This window comes from Rhinoraja longicauda, chromosome 19 (genome assembly GCF_053455715.1).
Source record: "Rhinoraja longicauda isolate Sanriku21f chromosome 19, sRhiLon1.1, whole genome shotgun sequence".
Classification (NCBI taxonomy): Eukaryota; Metazoa; Chordata; class Chondrichthyes; order Rajiformes; family Arhynchobatidae; genus Rhinoraja; species Rhinoraja longicauda.
Window position 1 is genome coordinate 3,853,380 of NC_135971.1, and position 26,162 is coordinate 3,879,541.

The 26,162-nt window shown below is 47.0% G+C and overlaps 1 protein-coding gene across 1 annotated transcript; it reads left to right on the top strand.

Moving 5' to 3' along the window:
* The first annotated feature begins 7,624 nt into the window (after positions 1 to 7,624).
* On the top strand, positions 7,625 to 20,710 carry LOC144603018 (zinc-binding protein A33-like). The gene is made up of 6 exons (XM_078416142.1): positions 7,625 to 8,041; positions 12,545 to 12,640; positions 12,731 to 12,964; positions 14,825 to 14,847; positions 14,931 to 15,049; positions 19,697 to 20,710. Exons 1-6 carry the CDS (start codon positions 7,631 to 7,633, stop codon positions 20,227 to 20,229), a joined length of 1,416 nt encoding a protein of 471 aa, XP_078272268.1. The 5' UTR covers positions 7,625 to 7,630; the 3' UTR covers positions 20,230 to 20,710.
* The last annotated feature ends 5,452 nt before the right edge of the window (positions 20,711 to 26,162 follow it).

A 26,162-nucleotide genomic window follows, 5' to 3' on the forward strand; every position in this document is an offset into this window, starting at 1 on the left:
CGCATGCGGGCACTATTGTGGTACAGCTACAATGACCTGCTGTCGCACAGATACAACGACCCAGTGTTGACTTCGAACTGGTGCTCACTGTGTGGAGTTTGGACGTTCTAGCTCTAACCTCGCGGACCTCTCCTCGATACTCCTGTTTAGCCGCACTAAAAAAATACAGTTGCTTCTGTTCTTTGGTAACGATTGAAGGGATTTAGCGGAACACGGGGCGAGCTAAACTGGGATTAGTTTAAACGGGTGTTTGAGAGCTTGACGAGAAGCCACGCAGATTCACAGAATTACACAACGTGCTGGAGTAACTCGGCCGGTCAGGCACCATCTCTGGAAAACGTATCGGTGATGTTTCGGGTTGGGACCCATCTTCGGTCTGAAGATGGACCCGCACCCGAAACGTCATCTACCCATGTTTTATCCCAATAAAGATCCCGTCCGGAAACCTCACCTATCCATGTTCTTCAGGGACGCTACCTGGCCGCCGAGTTACTCCAGCATGTTGCGGTTCCTTGTTTCTACTTCATGAAGTTAAACTCCGAGAACTCTCCGAATCCCACGGACAATGAACGTTTCCATGGGTTCTCGAGGAACAGCTCTTCGTCTCTTGAGTATAGGAGCAAAAAGGTACTTCTGTAGGGCTCTAGTGAGACCGCACCTGGAGTACTGTGTGCAGTTTTGGTCTCCAAATTTGTGGAAGGATATTCTTGTTTTTGAGGGCGTGCAGCGTAGGTTTTCTAGGTTAATTCCCGGAATGGCGGGACTGTCATATGTTGAAAAACTGGAGCGACTGGGACTGGACTGGCACAGCCCCAGATTTAAAGGATGTTCCTTTAGGCAATTGAGGAGGAATATCTTGAGTCAGAGGATGGTGAGTCTGTGGATTTATTAGCCACAGAGTGCTGTGGAGGCCAAGTCAATGGATATTTTTAAGGCAGAGATAGACAGATTGTTGATTTGTACGGGTGTCAGGGGTTATGGGGAGAAGGCAGAAGAATGGAGTTCGGAGGGAGAGATAGATCAGCCATGATTGAATGGCGGAGTAGACTTGAAGGGCCGAATGGCTCAATCCTGCTCCTATCACCTATGATTCTCTTCACATCTAATAAGTTCAACTGCAATGTCAAATTTGTTCAATGTCCAACTTTTCCGTGTCCCGATGAAGATTTCCGACCATTTATGATCCTGATGAGATCGAGATCCCATGGGTCAAGTATGAGCGGGGCGGTCAAGTGTATCAATCCTTAGATTTTTAAATAAAAGTTCAGTTGACGGGATCCGATAACACGTTTAAAAAAGAGGCGGATCAACACTTCTAAACGCAGTTGCTGTTTATTTCACTCTTCCCACATTGACATTCCCCCTGGTTTTATTTCCGCGCTCACTGGGGTTTTACGACGCGGAATTTGGGAATTAAATGGGAGCCGTTCAGCGCCGACCTGTTGTCCACCGGGTTTCTGCCCCACAGCCCCTGAGCGCCGCTCCTGTCACCGGTCCCGGGACCAGACCCTTTCACACACCCGGAGCGGAACCGGAGCAGATTCTCAGCCACTAGGTTTCTTGCCAAGGCCCAATGAAAGAAAAAACTTTCTCCGTGAATTTATTCCCGATGAAGTAGTGGAGATGGGACTTGGTGCCCGCGTCGTAAAAGGAAACTGTCCCGGACTCCTAACTGAGATAAACTGAGGGAAGGTGAGTGCATTACCATCCCGCTTGATGCTCAAGACCCCAGTCTCCGGGGTCAGTTCGACCTGTCTCTTCCTCTCCACAGACTCTGTGGCGACTCCCAGACTTCAGTACGTAGTCCCCGCCACATCCACCTCCCAGTAATGTCTACCCGATGTGAATCCCTCCGATCCCAGCGCACACAGAATGTTTGTGAACCACTTCCCGGTGTCAGGGAGACTCCTCCGGGTCCCGGTCCGTCTCACCCTCTTCCGATCCTCAGACACATCGAGTAGCGGATGCGCTGTTTCCACATCCAGGGTGACGGAGACTGGGGGGAGAAGCAGAGAATCAGAAAGTCTCCGGGGGTCGGGGGGAGACTCGGGCAGCGCGGCCCCGGGACCGGGGGAGAGGCCGCTCGGCCTCGGGCACAGGCGGGCGGACAACTGAAATTTTCCCATGGGGGATTTTCCACAATTGCGCGAGATGGAAAAGAGAAATGCATTTCCGCTACTTTTCTTCCGGGAAGTGGAAGTGAAATGTTTTGGTTGTCGCGGACGGGGAGAGCGAAATGGGAGACGAGGATGGCGAAGTTGCGGCTGGATACGTGTGTGCGTCAGACTGAGTTAATGTAATGGCCGTATTAAATATCAGTGGGTGCATGTATCCTGCGTTGGTGAGTGTGTTCATGGATGATTGTGTAAGTCATGGTGTGTCCCCACATGTAAGGTGTGTGTTGGTGAGAGTGTGTGCTGTATGCCTGTAGACTAGTCGAACGAATAAATTCACTGGTGGACACAAAATGCTGGAGTAACTCAGCGGGCCAGGCAGCATCTCTGGAGAGAAGGAATGGGTGACGTTTCGAGTCGAGACCCTTCTTCAGACTGATGCCAGTGGAGTAGGTGGGACAGAGATGGAATGTAGTCGGAGACAGAAAGACTGGTGGGAGAACTGGGGAGGAGGACGGGATAGGGAGGGAAAGCAAGGGCTATTTGAAGTTAGAGAAGTCAATGTTCATACCGTTGTGGTGTAAACTACCCACGCTAAATATGAGGTGCTCTTCCTCCAATTTGCTGTTCCTTCACTCTGACAATGGAGGAGGCCCAGGACAGAAAGGACAGATTGGGAATGGGAGGGGGAGTTGAAGTGCTGAGTCACCGGGAGATGGGTGGCAGTGTGAACTGTGAGGAAGATGCTATGAGGTTGCAGGTTGCCTTGGACAGGTTGTGTGAGTGGGCGGATGCATGGCAGATGCAGTTTAATGTGGAGAAGTGTGAGGTTATCCACTTTGGTGGTAAGAATAGGAAGGCAGAGTATTATCTGAATGGTGTCAAGTTAGGAACAGGGGACGTACAACGAGATCTGGGTGTCCTAGTGCATCAGTCACTGAAAGGAAGCATGCAGGTACAGCAGGCAGTGAAGAAAGCCAATGGAATGTTGGCCTTCATAACAAGAGGAGTTGAGTATAGGAGAAAAGAGGCCCTTCTGCAGTTGTACAGGGCTCTAGTGAGACCGCAACTGGAGTACTGTGTGCAGTTTTGGTCTCCAAATTTGAGGAATGATGGAGGAGAGAATGGGGGGAGGAGAGAGTGGGGGAAAGGGGTGGTGGGGAAAGGGGGGAGTGGGTGAGGAGAGAGTAGGGGGAGAGTGGGACTGGGGAGGGGGACAGCGGGGGTGGTTGGGGGAAGAGTGAGTGGGGGTGGGGGGAAGGGGAACAGTGGGGGTCAGGGAAGGGGGGAGAGTTGGGGGGAGGGGGAGGGTGGGAGGAGCAGAGAGTGGGCGTGGGTGGGAGAGTGGGACTGGGGAGGGGGGTGGTGGTGGGGGGAAGAGAGAGTGGGGGAAAGGGGGATAGTGGGGGTCAGGGAAGAGTGGGGGGAAGCAAAGAAGGAGAAGGTGGGTGGGTGGGGACAGTGACAGTGAAAGGGGGAGGAGGGGGTGGAGGAGGAGGGAGGGGTGGGGAGGAGAGGGGGGTGGGGGGAGGGGGTGCTGGTGGGGGGAGGGGGGTGGTGGGGGGAAGAGAGAGTGGGGGTGGGAGGGAAGGGGGACTGAGGGTCAGGGAAGAGGGGAGAGTGGGGGGAGGGAGTGGGAGAGGGAGGGAAAGGTGGATGATGGGGAAGGGGACAGTGAGAGTGAAAGGAGGGGGAGGGTGGGGGAGGAGAGAGGGAGTGCGGGGGGAAGGGGGTGGTGGTGGGGAAGAGAATGGGGGTAGGGGGAGGGGGACAGTGGGGGTGGGGGAGAGGTGGACGGTGAGAATGCAGGTGGGGCGAGTGGGTGGAGGGGAGGGGTGGGAGGGGGGTGAGGGGAGGAGAGAGTGGGGGATGCTACACCAATACAGGAGAGGCTTTGGGTCCAAGGCTCCTCGGTCACACCCTCTCCCCTTCCCTGTACCGCCTTTAATAGCGCTCCCCCTCCCCTGGAGGAGCACGGAACCACAGTGAAGGAGAAAGAAGATGGCCGCTGGCAGGATGGTGTCAGAGGATCCCTCTCCCCTTTCCCCATCTCACCCATCCCTCCCCTCTCCACCTCCCCCCCCCCCCCCCCCCCCCTTTGAGATTCTTTTTTTTTTTTTAAGAGACAATTTATTTTAAAGAAAAAACGCGATTTCCCCAGGTCGAAATGGAAACCCTACGAAGAACGGGCCCAATTTGTCAATGTATATTTTTACATTTATGTTAATGCATGTACAATATTTGTTCATTTCAATAAATAATAATCAAATGCAGACAGTTATTTAACAATATGTTAAGGATTAGTTACATTTATACAGTCTTACAGTTACAAACGGCCCTTTGAGGGCAACCATAATGCTGATGTGGCCCGGGGTGAAAATGAGTTTGACACCCTTGCTTTAAACCAGTGGTTCCCAACCTTTCAAATATAGCGACCCATTTTAGAACAAGCAATCATGAAGCGACCCCAACCCTTAAAATATCTTATATATACATTCGGTTTTTGTACAACAAACTGCCATATATTGCGATTATTGAATTATAGATTATTTATTCATAAAAAATTCCAAAGCTCCTACAAACATTAATTAATTGCAAATCAATTCAAAATTGTTCGAACACACAAATTTCCACCGTTATGTAAAATATGTTTATGAACTGACTTTAATGAGACGGCTGGTATTGCAGTTTTTTAGCTAGCAATTCTATCCTGGGCTCCGTTGTCGATATGGCACACCTCAAGTCGTCTTCCAGATTTAATTTATTTCGGTATTTGTTTTTAAGGATGAGAAGTTGGGAGAATGCTGCTTCACATAAGTAAGTTGTTGGGAAGGGCAATAAATTCCTTATCGCGATTTCTGATATTACTGGGAATTTTTGGAAACTTTTTGCCCAAAATTCTTGTAGTTGCAATTCACCAAACCATGATTTAGCTTCAAAATTGTTTTTTAAGTCGATGAACTCTTCTTCTGCTGCTTCAGGGATATTAGATACATTGGCATTGAATGGGTTGATTGTAAGGGAGAAAGATTTGCAACATTCATCAGGAAAATAACTTCTTAATCGAATAGTAAGAATTTCCAAATGCTCTTGTATCAAGCTATATAAGTCATCGATGTTAATTTCATTTGCCGCTTCTTCAACAAATTGGACAAGTGTTGGGAACATGTATAATTTCTTATGGTTAATTTTGGTGATCCAGAGTTCCAATTTCATTTTGAAAGACGATATGTTTTCAGACAAAGATATTATCGTACTTTCCTTACCCTGTAATCCTGTATTAACACTATTAAATATCTCAAAAATGTCGACCAGGTATGCCAATTTGCACAACGTAAATTCATCCGTCAACAATGATTCATATTCGCTTGCATTTTGAGAATCGAGAAATATTTGAAGCTCTCCTCTTAATTCAAAAAATCTCTTCAACGCCTTTCCTTTCGAGAGCCATCTTACCTCTGTGTGAAACAATAGTTCTTCATGCGTTGATCCCAAATCCTCACATAAAACTTTGAAGAGCCGTGTTGCAAGTGGCCTTGATTTAACGACATTTACTGCTTTAATCACTCGGTTAAGCACTTCTTTCAATGGTTCAGGTAACGTCTTGGTAGCTAATACTTGTCGATGAATCATGCAGTGAGTCCCAATTACTTCTGGAGTCACTTTTTTAACCAACGATTGGAAGCCAGACTTACAGCCGAGCATTGCAGGTGCCCCGTCAGTACAAACTCCGCATAATTTCTTCCATTCAATTGAATGTTCATTAAAGAAATCATCAATTAAATCAAAAATATCAGCAGCAGTAGTTGAAGTTTGCAGAGGCTTACAACACAAGAATTCTTCTTTAATTTTTTCATTTTTATAATAACGAACATACACAAGAAGTTGTGCAAAGTTTGTCACATCAGTAGTTTCATCAAGCTGTATGCTGAACAGCCCAGTTGGAGTTTCTTTTAATTCTTGAATAATTTGGCATAAAATATCCTCGGACATATCTGTTATCCTTCGTTTTACCGTATTGTTTGACACGGATAGAAGCGATAATTTATTTACCGCTTCAGGACCGATCATGAGACGTACAATATCTTTGGTGCATGGAAAAATAAGATTCTCAGCTATTGTGTGTGGCTTTTTAGCACGTGCTATTCTTAATGCAACCGTGTATGAAGCTTCAATGGCGGCTACATTTTTGTTTTGAAATAATCCACTGCTATCAAGCCGGCGGCTTTTGACACCAACAACTTTTGCTTTAAAAAAGTCAATACTTTTATCTTTCAAATCAGGGTGCTTAGTTTCGAGATGTCTTTGAAGTTTAGCTGGTTTCATAGACTCATGAGCAAGAACTTCCAAACATACTACACACTGTGGTCTTTCCACACCTGCATTAACTATGTCAGTGAATCCCCATTTCAAGAAATCATCACTGTACTTTCTCTTTCTTACACTCATTTTTAAAGGGTTAAGAATCACTCGAACAAAACTAACTACGTGTCACTGCAAGCGTGCGTACAACACTAGGTAAGTGGGAGGAGCGACAGCGGTGGCGCGACCAAGACAAAACAGAAACCAAACATGTTCAATACTGGCTTGAGTGACAACACGTTGTGTTGAGTGACTTAGGGAACTGTTACATTTAGTTTCATAGTATGAATTTATATAACTATCTTAATATGCATTTCACCGTGTTTTATATAATATTCATATCAGCTCAAAATCATTTAACGACCCCATGGCATTGGTGTCGCGACCCCGTTTGGGGTCGCGACCCACAGGTTGGGAACCACTGCTTTAAACTGTACCTTTACTAAAAAGCACTGAACCCTGAACTCACTGTACCCTGAACTCACTGAACCCTGAACTCACTGAACCCTGAACTCACTGAACCCTGAACTCACTGAACCCTGATCTCACTGAACCCTGAACTCATTGAACCCTGAACTCACTGAACCCTGAACTCACTGAACCCTGAACTCACTGAACCCTGAACTCACTGAACCCTGAACTAAAAGTACGAACAAAAAGCAGAAATACAACCCTGGGGTTACGCCCAATCAGCTGCTTCCTCTAGTCCGCTTCCACCAATCAGCTGCTTCCTCTAGTCCGCTTCCACCAATCAGCGGCTTCCTAAAGACCACTTCTTTTGAAGTGTGAGGGAACGTTTTTAAACCAACGCTGAACCAACCGCTCCAGGGCCCCGCCCACACGCTGCTCCACCGCTCCTGGGCCCCGCCCACACGCTGCTCCACCGCGCCTGGGCCCCGCCCACACGCTGCTCCAACCGGTCCTGGGCCCCGCCCACACGCTGCTCCAACCGTCCTGGGCCCCGCCCACACGCTGCTCCAACCGTTCCTGGGCCCCGCCCACACGCTGCTCCAACCGCTCCATGGCCCCGCCCACACGCGGTGGTGTGCTTGGTGTGGTTTATTAGTATTGTTCAGCCTTTGCTGCCAGCGCACATTTGAACACTCGCGATACTCCAGGGCTCGGCGTGAATTAGGAAGTTCCGGGAATTGAAAATGGCTTCGATGGCTCAGTCCGAGTGTTGGACCGAGGACGTGGTTTGTCCCATCTGCCTGGATTTGTTCACCCATCCGGTGTCACTGGAGTGCGGGCACAACTTCTGCCGCTCCTGCATCACGCAGAGTTGGGACAGGGAGGGGAGAAACTCCTGCCCGGAGTGCAGAGAGGAGTTTGCAGACCGCAGCCTCAGGATGAATCGGGCCCTGGTGAGTATCACCGAGAAAGCTCGAACACTCAGCCCGAAAACGGAAAGCAAGAAAAGTAAACTTCACTGCGAGGAACACCAGGAAGAACTGAAGCTGTTTTGCGAAACAGACAAACAACTAATCTGCCTGATCTGCCGAGACGCGCGGGAACACAGAGAGCACCTCTTCATGCCGATTAAAGAAGCAGTGGAAATCTTCAAGGTAAAAAAAGCAAAGAGCATCTGGTGATTTTCCATTTCCGCCTTTCGCAGAGACCGCACCCTCGGCGACTGCTGTTTTGCACTCAGTTTCCCACACGAACCACCCCTTCCCCATGTACCCGCCCCACCTACAGTAAGACACGAGACACCTGTGGCTATACCTTCTCCCTTACAACAGACAATAGGTGCAGGAGGAGGCCATTCGGCCCTTCGAGCCAGCACCGCCATTCAATGTGATCATGGCTGATCATTCTCAATCAGTACCCCGTTCCTGCCTTCTCCCCATACCCCCTGACTCCGCTATCCTTAAGAGCTCTATCCAGCTCTCTCTTGAATGCATTCAGAGAATTGGCCTCCACTGCCTTCTGAGGCAGAGAATTCCACAGATTCACAACTCTCTGACTGAAAAAGTTTTTCCTCATTTCAGTTCTAAATGGCCTACCCCTTATTCTTAAACTGTGGCCCCTTGTTCTGGACTCCCCCAACATTGGGAACATGTTTCCTGCCTCTAATGTGTCTAACCCCTTAATAATCTTATACGGTTCGATAAGATCTCCTCTCATCCTTCTAAATTCCAGTGTATACAAGCCTAGTCGCTCCAGTCTTTCAACATATGATAGTCCCGCCATTCCGGGAATTAACCTAGTAAACCTACGGTGCACGCCCTCAATAGCAAGAATATCCTTCCTCAAATTTGGAGACCAAAACTGCACACAGTACTCCAGGTGCGGTCCCACTAGAGCCCTGTTCAACTGCAGAAGGACCTCTTTGCTCCTATACTCAACTTCTCTTGTTATGAAGGCCAACATTCCATTGGCGTTCTTCACTGCCTGCTGTACCTGCTTGCTTCCTTTCAGTGACTGACTAGGACACCCAGATCTCGTTGTACGTCCCCTGTTCCTAACTTGACACCATTCAGATAATACTCTGCCTTCCTATTCTTACCACCAAAGTGGATAACCTCACACTTATTCACATTAAACTGCATCTGCCATGCATCCGCCCACTCACACAACCTGTCCAAGTCACCCTGCAACCTCATAGCATCTTCCTCACAGTTCACACTGCCACCCAGCTTTGTATCATCTGCAAATTTGCTAATGGTCCTTTTAATCCCTTCATCCAAGTCATTAATGTATATTGTAAATAGCTGCGGTCCCAGCACTGAGCCTTGCGGTACCCCACTAGTCACTGCCTGCCATTCTGAAAGGGACCCATTTATCCCCGCTCTTTGCTTTCTGTCTGTCTTACACCCATCAAGGGACCCCTGACAGTGAGAGAGAGAGAGAGGGGTTTTCGTGCACCACCTGTGACCCTCACCCACTGCATCCCGTGTTCCCGGCGAGGCCTCCATTACACCGGCGAGGCGAGAGGGTAGATTGAGCCACCGGTTCCGCGAGTACCCCTGCCAAGCCCCGATGGATCTACCGGTTGCTAACCAGTTCAACTCTCCTTTGCATTCCTACGCTGACTTTTCTGCCCTGGGCTTGTGTTTTGCTTGATTGCAAACTGAAGGAATAGCGCCTCAAATTCCGCTTGTGAAGCTCGGAATTTCTCGTGTAATTCCTTCAGCATAAACATTAACATTTACAGTTTGTAGGTAACCAAACTACATCCATACATAACAAACCCACACCACCCACAACACTTTAATTCCCAACTATTACTCTATTAATCATTCCTCTATTAATCTTACTTATAACTTATTTATTTATCTTCTTACTCTTATTATCTGTGTTTTCCTACCTTTTCTCCTTGTTCTGTATTTTTATGCTCACTTTGAATTACCATTGCAGTATTACAGTATAGCAAAGGGGATTACAGAGGCATGAGGCAGGAGCTGGCCAAAAGTGACTGGAAGGAGGCCCTAGCAGGGAAGACGGTAGAACAGCAATGGCAGGTATTCCTGGGAATAATGCAGAGGTTGCAGGATCAATTTATCCCAAAGAGGCGGAAAGACTCTAAGGGGAGTAAGAGACACCTGTGGCTGACAAGGGAAGTCAAGGACAGCATAAAAATTAAGGAGAGGAAGTATAACATAGCAAAGAAGAGTGGGAAGACAGAGGATTGGGACTCTTTTAAAGAGCAACAAAAGTTAACTAAAAAGGCAATACGGGGAGAAAAGATGAGGTACGAGGGTAAACTAGCCAATAATATAAAGGAGGATAGCAAAAGTTTTTTTAGGTACGTGAAGAGGAAAAAAATAGTCAAAGCAAATGTGGGTCCCTTGAAGACAGAAGCAGGGGAATTTATTATGGGGAACAAAGAAATGGCAGACGAGTTAAACCGTTACTTTGGATCTGTCTTCACTGAGGAAGATACACACAATCTCCCAAATGTTCTAGGGGCCGGAGAATCTAGGGTGATGGAGGAACTGAAGGAAATCCACATTAGGCAGGAAATGGTTTTGGGTAGACTGATGGGACTGAAGGCTGATAAATCCCCAGGGCCTGATGGTCTGCATCCCAGGGTACTTAAGGAGGTGGCTCTAGAAATAGTGGAAGCATTGGAGATCATTTTTCAATGTTCTATAGATTCAGGATCAGTTCCTGTGGATTGGAGGATAGCAAATGTTATCCCACTTTTTAAGAAAGGACGGAGAGAGAAAACGGGTAATTATAGACCAGTTAGTCTGACATCAGTGGTGGGGAAGATGCTGGAGTCAATTATAAAAGACGAAATTGCTGAGCATTTGGATAGCAGTAACAGGATCATTCCGAGTCAGCATGGATTTACGAAGGGGAAATCATGCTTGACAAATCTACTGGAATTTTTTGAGGATGTAACTAGGAAAATTGACAGGGGAGAGTCAGTGGATGTGGTGTACCTCGACTTTCAGAAAGCCTTCGACAAGGTCCCACACAGGAGATTAGTGGGCAAAATTAGAGCACATGGTATTGGGGGTAGGGTACTGACATGGATAGAAAATTGGTTGACAGACAGAAAGCAAAGAGTGGGGATAAATGGGTCCCTTTCGGAATGGCAGGCAGTGACCAGTGGGGTACCGCAAGGTTCGGTGCTGGGACCCCAGCTATTTACGATATACATTAATGACTTAGATCAAGGGATTAAAAGTACCATTAGCCAATTTGCAGATGATACTAAGCTGGGGGGTAGTGTGAATTGTGAGGAAGATGCAATAAGGCTGCAGGGTGACTTGGACAGGTTGTGTGAGTGGGCGGATACACGGCAGATGCAGTTTAATGTAGATAAGTGGGAGGTTATTCACTTTGGAAGTAAGAATAGAAAGGCAGATTATTATTAGGAGCAAAGAGGTCCTCCTGCAGTTGTACAGGGCCATCATGAGACCGCACCTGGAGTACTGTGTGCAGTTTTGGTCTCCAAATTTGAGGAAGGATATTTTTGCTATTGAGGGCGTGCAGCGTAGGTTCACTAGGTTAATTCCCGGAATGGCGGGACTGTCGTATGTTGAAAGGCTGGAGCAATTAGGCTTGTATACACTGGAATTTAGAAGGATGAGGGGGGATCTTATTGAAATATATAAGATAATTAGGGGATTGGACACATTCGAGGCAGGAAACATGTTCCCAATGTTGGGGGAGTCCAGAACAAGGAGCCACAGTTTAAGAATAAGGGGTAGGCCATTTAGAACGGAGATGAGGAAGAACTTTTTCAGTCAGAGAGTGGTGAAGGTGTGGAATTCTCTGCCTCAGAAGGCATTGGAGGTCAGTTCGTTGAATGCTTTCAAGAGAGAGCTGGATAGAGCTCTTAAGGATAGCGGAGTGAGGGGGTATGGGGAGAAGGCAGGAACGGGGTACTGATTGAGAGTGATCAGCCATGATCGCATTGAATGGCGGTGCTGGCTCGAAGGGCTGAGTGGCCTACTCCTGCACCTATTGTCTATTGTCTATTGAAATGTGCTATATAAATAAACTTGCCTTGCCTTACTAGACCGAGTTAATGGGCCCAAACCTGTCCTGCATTGGTGCAGCACCCTCTCCTCCATCCCTCGCCCCCTTCCCCCTCTCCTCTCCCCATCCCCCTATTCCCCCTCCCCCCCGCCTCCCCTCCCTCCCTCCCTCCTCCCCTCCCCCTCCCTGCCCCAGCTCACAACCCCCTCCCCCTCCCCACCCCTCCTCCCTTTCCCTCTCCCCTTCCCCTCCCCCACTGCATCCCCCTCAACCCCCTTATCCTCCCTCCCTCCCTCCACCTCCCTCCCTCCCTCGGAGATAGATTCCTCCCCAGAGGGAGGAATGATGGGCCAGGAATGCATCTGCTAGGTGATAGGTGGATACAAGTGATGGGGGCATCACTTGGCCAGATGTATTCCTGGCCCATCTTTCCCACCTACTCCAATCAGTCCAAAGAAAGATTTTGACCCAAAATGTCGCCTAGAGCTCTCCACCGATATGCTTCCTGACCCGCCAAGTTCCCCAGCAGTCTGTGTCTTTTTGGAAACGTTCATGTACAGTTCCGTGTCTGCAGTTCATTGTTTCCGTCTGGTCTAATTCTTTTCCTGACTGAATCTGAACCTCAATCCCAGGAGAAGATTAAAACATCTTTGGAAACTCTCACAAAAAATAAATCAGCGATGGAGGAAATGGAGCAGCAACAGAAAGAGAAGATTTCTGGAGTCCAGGTAAAGTTTCCAGTTTCCCTTCTCTGATCTTGTGCTATTTGTCTTAGATTCCAGGCTCGATAATATTGACCTTCACCTTTCATTTGACAGGAACAGTATCAGAACCTGGTGACCTACATCACATCGGTATTTGCTGAACTGCGCCAGATTCTCAATGAGAAAGAGCTGCTCTTTCTCAAGGATCTTCTGGAAGAAGAGAACAGCGTTCTAAATCCAATGGAAAAGAATCTCCGAGCGATTCAAGAGGAGATAAACTCTATGCCAGAGAAATGCTTGAAGCTACAGGATCAGCTGAACCTAACGGACAGTTTGATGTTTCTGAAGGTAAGGGGTTACATTTTCAGTTTGGTTTAGAGTAAGTTTCGGGTCGAGACCCTTCTTCAGACCTGCTGAGTTACTCCAGCATTTTGTGAATAAATACCTTCGATTTGTACCGGCATCTGCAGTTATTTTCTTATACTTAACAGTTCCTCTAATTAGGATGTTTTTTTACAAATATTCTCCCATTCCTTATGTTTCTGAAGGTAATGTCGTAGTTGTAGGAATTTATAAAAAGTCATGAGCTGGTAGATTAAATTCCTGTGCAAGTTGTTCGAATGACTTCGTGATCTGTCCATTAAACACTTGTGCGATATATATTAACCCCTTGTTTGACCAATTGTTATACCCTGAGTCCATAGTAGAAGGTAAAAAATCTGGGTTTATCACTATTTTAGTGGCCGTACGAATGGAATTCGACAGTTTTAATTTCTTTTGTACTTCTGACCATATTTTCAATGTTCCTTTGACACAGTCATTACCTACCCTAAGCCTCTGTGCCATTTCAGTCAAGAATGGGAGTGATTCCAACGTTACATTTTGACAAGCATTTTGTTCCATTCACCATCTTTCATCCTGAACATATTCCAATCCTGAGGCCATCTTTGTCCCTATCTCCATCGGCGGTGGATATCTCCGCCCATCTCATCAACGTCCTTCCTCAGCCGAATCCACCTGTCAATTGCCAATACTTGCCCTGAGTCCTTCCCCTTGCCCCTCTTTTCCAGCTCTACCCCCTCTACTCCACAAGACACAAGAAGGCTCCAGTACCGAAGCATCATCGGTACATGCCTGCTCCCGAATCCGCCATGTCTTGTGTCTCTGAATAAATGGTGCATTTGTTCCAGGGCCATAGTTACTGCTTTCCTTACACAAGCACAGCTGCACTCTACTCTGGATCAGCAGTTATGACACTGAGCTAGTAATATCTTTCCATGTTAACTGGGCCTAATTCTCACGCAGACTCACGTAATATCTCCTCACAAGCTGGCGAAATAACTTTTGCAAGCATAGAAACATGGAAAATAGGTGCAGGAGGAGGCCATTCAGCCTTTCGAGCCAGCACCGCCATTCATTGTGATCATGGCTGATTGTCCACAATCAATAACCCGTGCCTACCTTCTCCCCATATCCCTTGATTCCACTAGCTCCCAGAGCTCTATCAAACTCTCTCTTAAATGCATCCAGTGATTTGGCTTCCACTGCCCTCGATCAAGTCAAGTCAAGTCAATTCAATTTTATTTGTATAGCACATTTAAAAACAACCCACATTGACCAAAGTGCCGCACATCAGTTGAGGTACTAAGAAACGAACATACAATGGCACACAAACATAGCAGCACATACATAAACAGTTCACAGCGCCCCCTCAGAGGGCCTCAAACGTTAGGGAGTAGAAATAGGTTTTGAGCCTGGACTTAAAGGAGTCGATGGAGGGGGCAGTTCTGATGGGGAGAGGGATGCTGTTCCATAGTCTAGGAGCTGCAACCGCAAAAACAGAGAATTCCACAAATTCACAACTCTCTGGGTGAAAAAGTTTCTTCTCACCTCAGTATTAAATGGCCTCCCCTTTATTCTGAGACTGTGGCCCCTGGTTCTGGACTCGCCCAACATTGGGAACATTTTTCCTGCATCTAGCTTGTCCAGTCCTTTTATAATTTTACATGTTTCTATAAGATCCCCTCTCATTCTTCTAAACTCCAGTGAATACAAAGAGGTGGGGGTAAAGGTTGGTAGATGTTCTGGGTCGAGAAGCTACACCAGCAGTGGAAGCCAGGATCTGTTGGCAAATTGTAACAATTTGGCTGAACTTCCTGCTGTCACGATGTGGAAATTAACTGGTCTTTCTGTTGTTATGTATTTCAGGAGGAAACTCTTCGGAAGAGGAGGTGAGGCTCGCTGTGTTGTTTTTGGAATATAACTCAGGAAACGTTGGACGTTGGTCTTCTAACTAGTTGTTTAATTAATGCAGGGTGAGTGATGAAGCCCTGACGCTGTCAGTAGCAGAGGGTGCCCTGGCCGTTGAAAAGTTCGATCACCCATTTTTGTTGAACACGGTGTTCACGGAAGTGCCCGATGGCATTACAAGAGGTAATACCTAAAAAAAAAACCCCATTGGAGATATTGAAGTATCAGTTATATGTAAAGGGTCTATTTACTACCGGAATCGAAGGTATTTATTCACAAAATGCAGGAGTAACTCAGCGTGTCAGGCAGCATCTCAGGAGAGAAGGAATGGGTGACGTTTCGGGTCAAGACCCATCTTCAGACATGATGTCAGGGGGGGCGGGACAAAGGAAGGATAAAGTTGGAGACAGGAAGATAGAGGGAGAACTGGGAAGGGGGAGGGGAAGAGAGGGACAGAGGAACTGTCTAAAGTTGGAGAAGTCAATGTTCATACCGCTGGGCTGCAAGCTGCCCATGCGAAATATGAGGTGCTGTTCCTCCAATTTCCGGTGGGCCTCACTATGGCACTGGAGGAGGCCCATGACAGAAAGGTCAGACTGGGAGTGGAAGGGGGTGTTGATGTGCTCAGCCACCAGGAGATCAGGTTGGTTATGGCGGACTGAGCGAAGGTGTTGAGCGAAACGATTGCCGAGCTTGCGTTTGGTTTCGCCGATGTAAAGAAGTTGACATCTAGAGCAGCGGATACAATAGATGAGATTGGAGGAGGTGCAGGTGAACCTCTGTCTCACCTGGAAAAACTGTTTGTGTCCTTGGATGGAGTTGAGGGGGGAGGTAAAGAGACAGGTGTTGCATCTCCTGCGGTTGCAGGGGAAAGGAATCATTAGTCTGAAGAAGGGTTTCGACCCGAAACGTCACCCATTCCTTCTCTCCAGAGATGCTGCCTGACCCGGTGAGTTACTCCAGCATTTTGTGATACCTTTAATACCGGACTGGTGAGGCACTTCAGACACGAATTACTTCCTTTGTCCAACAGCTGTTACCCTCTCTCCATTGATACCCTCTTGATTCAACGTATGTATAACACACTTTCGAATTGTCTTCAGCCCTACTCGCCAAGGAACCTTGTAGGTCAGCAAGGGGGAGATTGAGGACAATGTGGAGAGTGGATCAAATGCATTTGAAAGTACGGACACGCAAGGCCGGTTTCATGAATGGGGTTGATGTGCTAAAAGCTACTGATTTCAATGCAGTGAAGCGGGTGAATGTATGGTCACGATTACTAAAGGGATCTCTGATGTTGAAGGCATTGCAAAGACATTGTTGATAAGAGGCGAAGGACAGATAGCTCAACGAATCAGGATCCAGGTGTTTCCGATGTGATAGGGAAGGATGTTAAAGAACTGTGCCACTGATGATAGAAAATGTCGCAACTGCACTGAGAGAGATTATCCTAGACTGACGAGGCAATAGAGTACGGATAGAGTACGGTGGTAACAAAGGTTCAATATCTGAACTGATGTGGAGGAAGGAACTACAGATGCTGCTTTAAACCGAAGATATACACACAATGCTGGAGTAACTCAGCGGGACAGGCAGCATCACTGGACAGAAGGAATGTCTGACGTTTCGGGTCGAGACCCTTCTTCAGTCCGCCTCTGCCTACCTGATCTCCCAGTTGCTAAACACTTTAGCTCCCCCTCCCATTCCTACTCTGACCTTTCTGTCCTGGGCCTCCTCCACTGTCAGAGTGAGGGTTTGGAGGAACAGCACTTCCTATTTCGCTTGGGCAGCTTTCACCCCAGCGGTATGAATATTGACTTCGCTAAATTCAAGTAACCCTTGCTTTCCCCCTCTCTCTCGAACCCTACCCCTTCCCAGTTCTCCAACCAGTCTGACTGTCTCCGATTACATTTTGTCTCTGTTTGCTTTGATTCCACATATTCCTTGATCTCCAACCCCTTTGTCTCGTTTTCACACCTTACACTACCTTATATCTGTATCTCCCTCTCCCCTGACTTCAGTCTGAAGAAGGGTCTAGACCCGAATCCTCACCCATTTCTTCTATCCAGAGAGGCCGCCTGTCCCGCTGAGCTAATCCAATATTTTCTGTCTATCTTCGGTTTAAACCAGCATCTGCAGTTCCTTCCTACGCAAGGGTTACTTGAAGATATTGAGATTAATATTCATACCGCTGAGTTGTAAGATGCCCAAGTGGTATTTCGCCATGTCTGTTGCAACATATTCCAGGATATTGGGCGTGGCAAGCGAAGAGATTGCGGCAGCGTTGACTGCATTTTTGAAACCTGTTTAACAACAAACAAAGTGAGTGAATCGGCGACCAGAACACATCGGGTTAAGATGAGGGAGTAAGGACTTAATAGGAATCTGAGTTAGGAAAAGGGGATGTACAACGATATCTGGGTGTCCTAGTGCATCAGTCACTGAAAGGAAGCATGCAGGTACAGCAGGCAGTGAAGAAAGCCAATGGAATGTTGGCCTTCATAACAAGGGGAGTTGAATATAGGAGCAAAAGGTCCTTCTGCAGTTGTACAGGGCCCTAGTGAGACCGCACCTGGAGTACTGTGTGCAGTTTTGGTCTCCATATTTGAGGAAGGATATTCTTGCTATTGAGGGCGTGCAGCGTAGGTTTACTAGGTTAAATCCCGGAATGGCGGGACTGTCATATGTTGAAAGACTGGAGCGACTAGGCTTGTATACACTGGAATTTAGAAGGATGAGTGGGGATCTTATCGAAACGTATAAGATTATTAAGGGGTTGGACGCATTAGAGGCAGGAAACATGTTCCCAATGTTGGGGGAGTCCAGAACCAGGGGCCACAGTTTAAGAATAAGGGGTAGGCCCTTTAGAAACGGAGATGAGGAAAAACTTTTTCAGTCATAGAGTTGTGAACCTGTGGAATTCTCTGCCCCAGAAAGCAGTGGAGGCCAATTCTCTGAATGCATTCAAGAGAGAGCTAGATAGAGCTCTTAAGAATAGCGGAGTATGGGGTTATGGGGAGAAGGCAGGAACGGGGTACTGATTGAGAATGATCAGCCATGATCACATTGAATGGCGGTGCTGGCTTGAAGGGCCAAATGGCCTACTCCTGCACCTATTGTCTATTGTCTATTGAGTCCTAACAAAGAGTGATGGGTGTATGGAACGGGTTGCCAGAGGAGGTAGTTGGTGCAGGGACTATTCCAACGTTCAAGAAAGTTAGACAGGTAGATGGATAGGACAGGTTTGGAAGGATATGGGTCAAACGCAGGCAGGTGGGACTGGTGTAGCTGGGACATGGCGGATGCTATGGGCAAGTTGAGCCGAAGGTCCTTTTTCCACGCCTTATCAGGACCACATTACTAATCAAGACTTTGTCGTTCTCTGACTTAAAAATATCCATCGATTTGGCCTCCACAGCTTTTTGCTTCCATGAATTCCACAGATTCGCCACCCTGTGACTGAAGACATTCAAAACATTTGTCCTTTTATTACGAAGCTTTTGGCTCTAATCCCAGACTGTCCTGCTAGGTAAACATCCACTCCACATCCGCTCAATCCGAATGCTGGTTTGATGTTGTTGGAGTTCTTGATGCCAATTTGTAGTCAACGCAGTCCATCATTCCCATCCCCGATTCTCCTTCCCGCAATCCCGAAACTCCTCCTCCTCGTCTTTCTATCCCACTCAGTTCCTTCCTCTTCATCCTAACACGGCTCATTGTCCCCCATCACCGGGCTCACCGAGGTACAATGAAAAGCTTATGTTGTGTGCCAACCAGTCGGCAGAAAGACAATACACGATTACAATCCAGCCACCCATAGTGAACAGATGCGTGATAAAGGGAACAACGTGAATAGCATGGGACCCATACACAAATAAAAACATTTCTTCCATCGAACGTGTCCAAAGGTACAGGCAGCTCGTTTTGTTACAAATACCTATGAGAGAGAAGCGAGTGTTACCGAACTTCTAAATTCATTGGGGGGAACACTCTCCAAGACAGACGTAAAGCCCACTGTTTGACCTGTTTTTACAAAATGTTAAATGGTCGGCTCGACGTAGATTACCACATCTACACCAAACACAAACCCATCAGGTGTAGACGAGGGCATTCGATTCAATAGACAATAGGCAATAGGTGCAGGAGTAGGCCTTTCGGCCCTTCGAGCCAGCACCATCATTCAATGTGATCATGGCAGATCATTCTCAATCAGTACCCCGTTCCTGCCTTCTCCCCATAACTCCTGACTCCGCTATCGTTAAGAGCTCTATCTAGCTCTCTCTTGAATGCATTCAGAGAATTGGCCTCCACTGCCTTCTGAGGCAGAGAATTCCACAGATTTACAACTCTATGACTGAAAAAGTTTTTCCTCATCTCCGTTCTAAATGGCCTACCCCTTATTCTGAAACTGTGGCCCCTGGTTCTGGAGTCCCCCAACACTGGGAACATGTTTCCTGCCTCTAACGTGTCCAACCCCTTAATAATCATATATGTTTTGATACGATCCCGTCTCATCCTTCTAAAGTCCAGTGTATCAAGCCTAGCCGCTCCAGTCTTTCAACATTGGACAGTCTCGCCATTCCAGGAATTAACCTAGTAAACCTACGCTGCACGCTACCAATAGCAAGAATATCCTTCCTCAAATTTGGAGACCAAAACTGCACACAGTACTCCAGGTGCGGTCTCACGAGGGCCCTGTACAACTGCAGGAGGACCTCTTTGCTCCTATACTTAACTCCCCTTCTTATGAAGGCCAACATTCCATTGTGCCCGAGGCCGAGTCTCCCCCCGACCCCCGGGGACTCTCTGATTCTCTGCTTCTCTCCCCAGTCTCCGTCGCCCTGGATGTGGAAACAGCGCATCGGTATCTCCAAGTGTCTGATGATCGCAAGAGCATGCAATATGACGGTGGCTGGCGAAGTCTCCCTGACACCGGGAAGAGGTTTATGCAAAATATGTGCGTCCTGGGATCGGAAGGATTCACATCGGGGAGATATTACTGGGAGGTGGGGATCGGGTCAAATCAGGGCTGGAGTCTAGGAGTCGCCACAGAGTCTGTGGACAGGAAAGGTGCGGGCGTCCTGACCCCAGAGACTGGAGTCTGGAGCATCAGGCGAGATGGTAATGACGTTAACGTAGGCACCTCTCCTCCATCCCGTCTCCCCGTCCAGCCCATCCCCGGGAGGGTGGGAGTTTATCTCAGTTACGAGTCCGGGACAGTTTCATTTTACGACGCGGACACCAAGTCCCATCTCCACACCTTCACTGGAAATAAATTCACGGAGAAACTGTATCCTTTTTTCTGGACGTGGGTTGGAAACCAGTGCCTGAGAATCTGCTCCGGTTCCGCTCCGGGTGTGTGAAGGGGGTCGGGTCCCGTGACCGGCGTCAGGAGCGGGGCTCATGGGCTGTGGGGCAGAAACCCGGTGGGCAACAGGTCGGCGCTGAACGGCTCCCATTTAATCCCCAAATTCCGCGTCGTAAAAACCCCCAGTGAGCGCGGAAATAAAACCAGGGGGAATGTAAAGGTGGGAAGAGAGAAATAAAGTGCTACTGAAATCAGAACTGTCGATCCGTTCATTTTAACGCGTTCAGTGCGTCCGGCAACGGAACAGAAATTACTTTTGTGAAAATATAAAGATTGAAACCATCGCCCTTCCCGCGGGTTCGGCAGCGGCCGCGGGCGGCGGGTCCTGAGCTCCGGGCTCCCCCTGATTCTAATGCCCGTCTGTGGTATAATGAAGTGGCGCTGATTTTATCCGGGAGAGGGCGGTATAGGTCCGACTGACCAGGTGTAAATAGGAAAATAACTGCAGATGCTGGGACAAATCGAAGGTATCACAAAATGCTGGAGTAACTCAGCAGGTCAGGCAGCATCTCAGGAGAGAAGGAATGGGTGACGTTTCGTGTGGAGATCCTTCAGTCTGAAGTGGGGTCTCGACCCGAAACGTCACCCATTCCTTCTCTCCTGAGATGCTGCCTGACCTGCTGAGTTACTCCAGCATTTTGCGATACATTCGAGGTGTAGATAGGAAGGACGAACGGAGTGAGAAATTACATGGAGTGAGAAGAATAAAGATGAACGCTGGCAATGGGAAGGTACAGAAAATATTTGAAGTTGTGGCGCGTCGATAAGCCCGAAATGAAGGCGAGGAGCCAGGTGTTTCGGGAGGGACTTTATTAGCTGTTGATCTTTTGTCCAGTCGGGTCTGCAAGGGAACGATCGTGCCCTAACCCCCCCTGGCCTTTATCCCTGTCGCTAAGGGCCGCTCCCGGACTGGTCCGTACCGAGGTGCTCGATAGTGATATGGCCCGACCCTTGGGAGCCACCTCCCCCACAGAACAGGAGGCACGAAACGCACCGGCGGGCGCACATCCCGACCGGACCGCGTACGGATGTCGGCCGGCGGAGGCACAGGTTGAGGGAGCCGCGAAGGGGGGGGGGGGCGACCTCGCGGCCGAGACTGGGCAATCAGCCCAGGCTGGTCAATGTCCAAATGTGCCGGCTTTACGCGGTCAGTCGACACGACCCCCCCCCCCCCCCCATGCCCAGCACAAAGGTTGTCTGCCCGTGCTCCAGCACCCGATACGGGCCCTCATACGGCCTCTGGAGCGGTGCCTGGTGGGCGTCACGGCACTGGAAAGTATAGGGGCAAACCCGGAGGGCCGATAGCCCGTGCGGGCGGAATGTCCCGTGGCGGGACGTCGGCACGGGTGCGAGCTTGCCAACTCGTGAAGGCGCTGCAGGGCGGACAAGTTGTGTGAATGCTGGGATGGAGTAACTAACTGTGGTGATGTAATGTTAAATGCACTGCGTGATGTGCTATTGTCTGGGGATGCTTCCCAAGGTCACAGCTGGATTACTGTTGTCGTCAGGCAACAATAGCCACATGCACTATGCCGTGGGTGGAACCCATTAATGATAAAGCTGATCAAAATGAGAATCTATGCTGTTAGCTGATATAGTTAATTAGAGATATTGATATTTTGTTGTAGATGGTCGAAGATGGTTTATTTTGTTGTTGTTTTAGCTAATATAAAATGAATGCTTATTTTCAGTAGAAAGCAGTAAGATGGATGCTTGTGGCAGAAATGTTATCATTGGGAATGGAATGTGTTTGTCCCTTTGCGAGTGATAGGGAGTAGACAGAGGAGTATAGGGGTTCTTTGTTCTTAAAGTACTCCATTGTCTGATAGTGTTAGCTTGTGTACTAAAACAGTTAGAAGCAAGGTCGTGCAGCTGCGAGATTGCTCCTATATAGTAGATGAAAAGTTTATTTCTCATTAACAACTCCTTATATGGGTGCGTGTGAAAGTAGGAAAAGTTTTGAATCCACTCTAGGTAAATTGATGTGTTTCCCCAAAAGTATGTGACTTGTATTAATGGTTTTGTTTTCTCTGTAACCATGGGAATTGTATTAGAATTGTAATTGGTCCTTGATTTTATCTGTTACGCCCCTTTTTCCTTTCTGTATAAAAAGTAAACAATCGTGGAAAAGTTGTTCTTTCCCTCTCCCCAGTTGAGATCTTTTCAGACACAGCATTGTATCTGGAGATCCTCACGGGAAGAACCCCACTGTGGAATAAATCTGTTGTACTCATCCAGTATACGCATGTTATTCAGGCTGAAGGTAAAGAACTCGGATTATCAAATACAGATTGAAAAGTTCTTTTTCTTTCCTCAGAATTTTCACATTATGACTCACATCTTTGGATCACATTTTGTTTAATTTCAGACAGCAGATTGCATGCTGTTTCTTTGCAGAAAAATAAAATGTACCAGGCAGTGATGCAATTCAAAAAGCACAAGCAGTCTAATTGCAACCATTATATATATTTCTGTTCATTCTTTATTCATTTTATTTTATTTTAGAGTTTCAGCATGGAAACAGACCCTTCGGTTTAAAATAAAATAACAGATCTTTCCACACTGGATTTATGTATAATTTTGAAAAATGCTTTGAACTCAGTTTTAAAATGAATTTCACTTAATTATTTTTCAACCCAAAAATGTGTCAGTCTGAATATTACCAGGGTTATATGGTAATGATCATGAGAGAAAGATTTGATGTCATGTAAACTAAGCCATGCGGGCTGGCATTGTATTTAAAAGGGATATGTTCAAACATGTCCTCTGGAGTTTACCAACCACAATAATGGCTGGAGATGCTTCAAGGCCCATATTTATCATTCATTTAACTTGGAAGTGAGTGTGTTTCTTGGCTTACAGGTGGGGGAACCAGGTAAAATTCAATCCGTGGTACTGAGCCACGTGATTTTCCTCACATCACATTGCCGTGGGAGAGCATGGTTTTGTTGCCGTTCAACAACCACAGAGAGATTTATTTTATCGCACTAATTGAGTTCAGTTTAGAGATTCAGTGTGGAAACAGGTCCTTCGGCCTACCAAGTCCATGCCATCGGTCGACCACCCGATCACACTAGTTCTATGTTATCTGATGTCCTCATCCATTCTCTACACAATCGGCAATTTTACAGAGTCCTATGTTGAAAGACTGGAGCGACTAGGCTTGCATACACTGGAATTTAGAAGGATGACAGGGGATCTTATCGAAACGTATAAGATTATTAAGTGGTTGGACATGTTAGAGGCAGGAAACATGATCCCAATGTTGGGGGAGTCCAGAACCAGGGGACACAGTTTAAGAATAAGGGGTAGGCCATTTAGAACAGAGATGAGGAAAAACTTTTTTAGTCAGAGAGTTGTGAATCTGTGGAATTCTCTGCCTCAGAGGGCAGTGGAGGCCAATTCCCTGAATACATTCAAGAGAGAGCTAGATAGAGCTCTTAAGGATAGCGGAGTCAGGGGGTATGGGGAGAAAGCAGGAACGGGGTACTGATTGAGAATGATCAGCCATGATCACATTGAATGGCGGTGCTGGCTCGAAGGGCCGAATGGCCTACTCCTGCACCTATTGTCTATTGACCTGAGGTCTTTTGTGATGCCCCAACTAAGATGAAATATCCAGCACTACTTGGAATTAGACCATTTGCTTCACATACCTTGGAGCTTATTGGAAAATGTGACGCTTACTTAACTAGTTTTCAATGAAACAAGTCAATATTTTTAAAGCGATATAGAGTCAGAGTAAAACAGTATGTTTCCAGGCTCTCCAGCCATCCAATTACACTAATCCTGCATTAATCCTTTTTTTATTACCCACTACTTTGTCATCAACTCCCCCCCCAGATTCTATCACTCAGCGACATGTTGGGGGAATTTTACACAGGCCATTTAACTTTACGACCCACATGTCTTTGGGATGTGGGAACAAAATCGGAATTCGTGTCATAGAGTCATGGTCAAAGAGTCATACAGTGTGAAAACAGGCCCTTCGGCCCAACTTGCCCATACCGGCCAACATGTCCCAGCTACATTAGTCCCACCTGCCTTGATTTGGCCCGTATCCCTCTAAACCTGCCCTATCTATGTAACTGTCTAATTGTTTCTTAAATCTTGCAATAGTACCTGCCTCAACTTCCTTCTCTGGCACAAAATGTTGGAGTAACTTAGTGGGACAGGCAGCATCTCTGGATAAAAGGAATGGGTGATGTTTCGGGTCGAGACCCTTCTTCAGACTCAGTCTATCTTCGGTTTGAACCAGCATCTGCAGTTCCTTCCTACAATACCACCTCTGGCAATTCATTTCATACACCGACCACCCTAGGTCCGAGGGGAAACCCATGTGGTCTTAGAGAGAACATGCAAAACTCCAAACTCGGCATTACCCAAGGTCAGGATCAAACCCTTATCTCCAGCACTGAGTGAGTGGCCCTCCTCACTGTGCCACTTCGCAGTTCCTTGATAAAAAAGAATGCTGGCTTTGGATTTCACCGATTAAATATTGATAGAGCCCAAAAGCTATTTTCTGGATGTAACTCCCTGGATCCTCCCAAGCTGAGTCATTGTGACACCGAGTGACACCTGAGCTGTGGAATCACTCAAGCTTATCCTCAAAATCCTCTCTGACAATGCAAGCAGATCTGACCAGCTGCAATCATCAACAGATTGGCAATTAGAAACACAATCGGTTTGCTTGGCAAGCTGTCAGCATGGCCTGGATGCCGTTCAACAACAAAAAAATTACTTCTACTCAACTGGAAATCAAATATATTTTGCTTCAAGGACTGCAGTCCCTGTTGCACCGATACTTGAATCCATGCACCTTTTCTAAATGTAACGGTTCATATTCTTATACCTGTCTTCACAAGTTTATTGTCATACGCACAAGCAAGGTCGGGTGCAGGTACAATGAAAATCTTTCTTGCAGCAGCAACACAGGCATATGGACCCAGACAACCCAAGAAAACTCAAATTCGAGATTCTTTTCTTCAGTGAAAAGAATAAGGCTAATAGGCAGAACACAAAACATAAGTGAATCTTAATTTAATTGTCGAAGGTGTCACAGTTGAGTTTGAGTCTAAGTCTGAGTTTAGTTTATTGTCATGTGTACAGAGGTACAGTGAAAAGCTTTTGCTGTGTGCTAACCAGTCAGTGGAAAGAGCCATCCAAAGTGTGCAGATACATGATAAACATGAATAACGTTTAGTGCCGTTATTCACGTCTGAGTGTCACCATCCTGGTTTCTACATGCATTGAATTTCAGCAGGAGTTATTGCTCAGCAATTGGGAATGCCAACTGCACTCAGTTAAAGTTCCCTGTTGCAACCTGACAAAGGCCAACTAACAGCATGACTGGAATATGCTAAATCACCAGTTTGTTCTCGATCATATCCATCTTCTCCCATAATCTATAAAATACAATCCATTCAGAAGTCCTTTATTAGAACCAAAAGCATGTATTTATTAGAATATAGGAGGATGAGAGAGGATCTTATAGAGACATATACAATTCTTGAGGGATTGGACAGGCTAGGGGCAGGAAAAATGTTCCCGATGTTGGGGGAGTCCAGAACCAGGGGTCATAGTTTGAGAATAAGGGGTAGGCCATTTAGGACTGAGATGAGGAAAAACTTTTTCACCCAGAGAGTTGTGAATCTGTGGAATTCTCTGGCATAGGAGGCAGTGGAGGCCAGGTCACTGGATGTATTCAAGACTGTCAAAGCAGCCACAGCCAGACATAAAAACAGCTTTGTTTCCGTGAGTAGTAGCTCTACTCAATAACCAAAAGTCAGTAGTCTCTTTTTACTCTGGTTTATTTCACTCACATGTTTAAACCGTAATGTTGTAGTCTTAATGTTTTATGCTTTATTCTTAATTGTTTACTGTATGTTCGTGTTATTACTTGTGAGCAGGGCACCAAGACCCATTCCT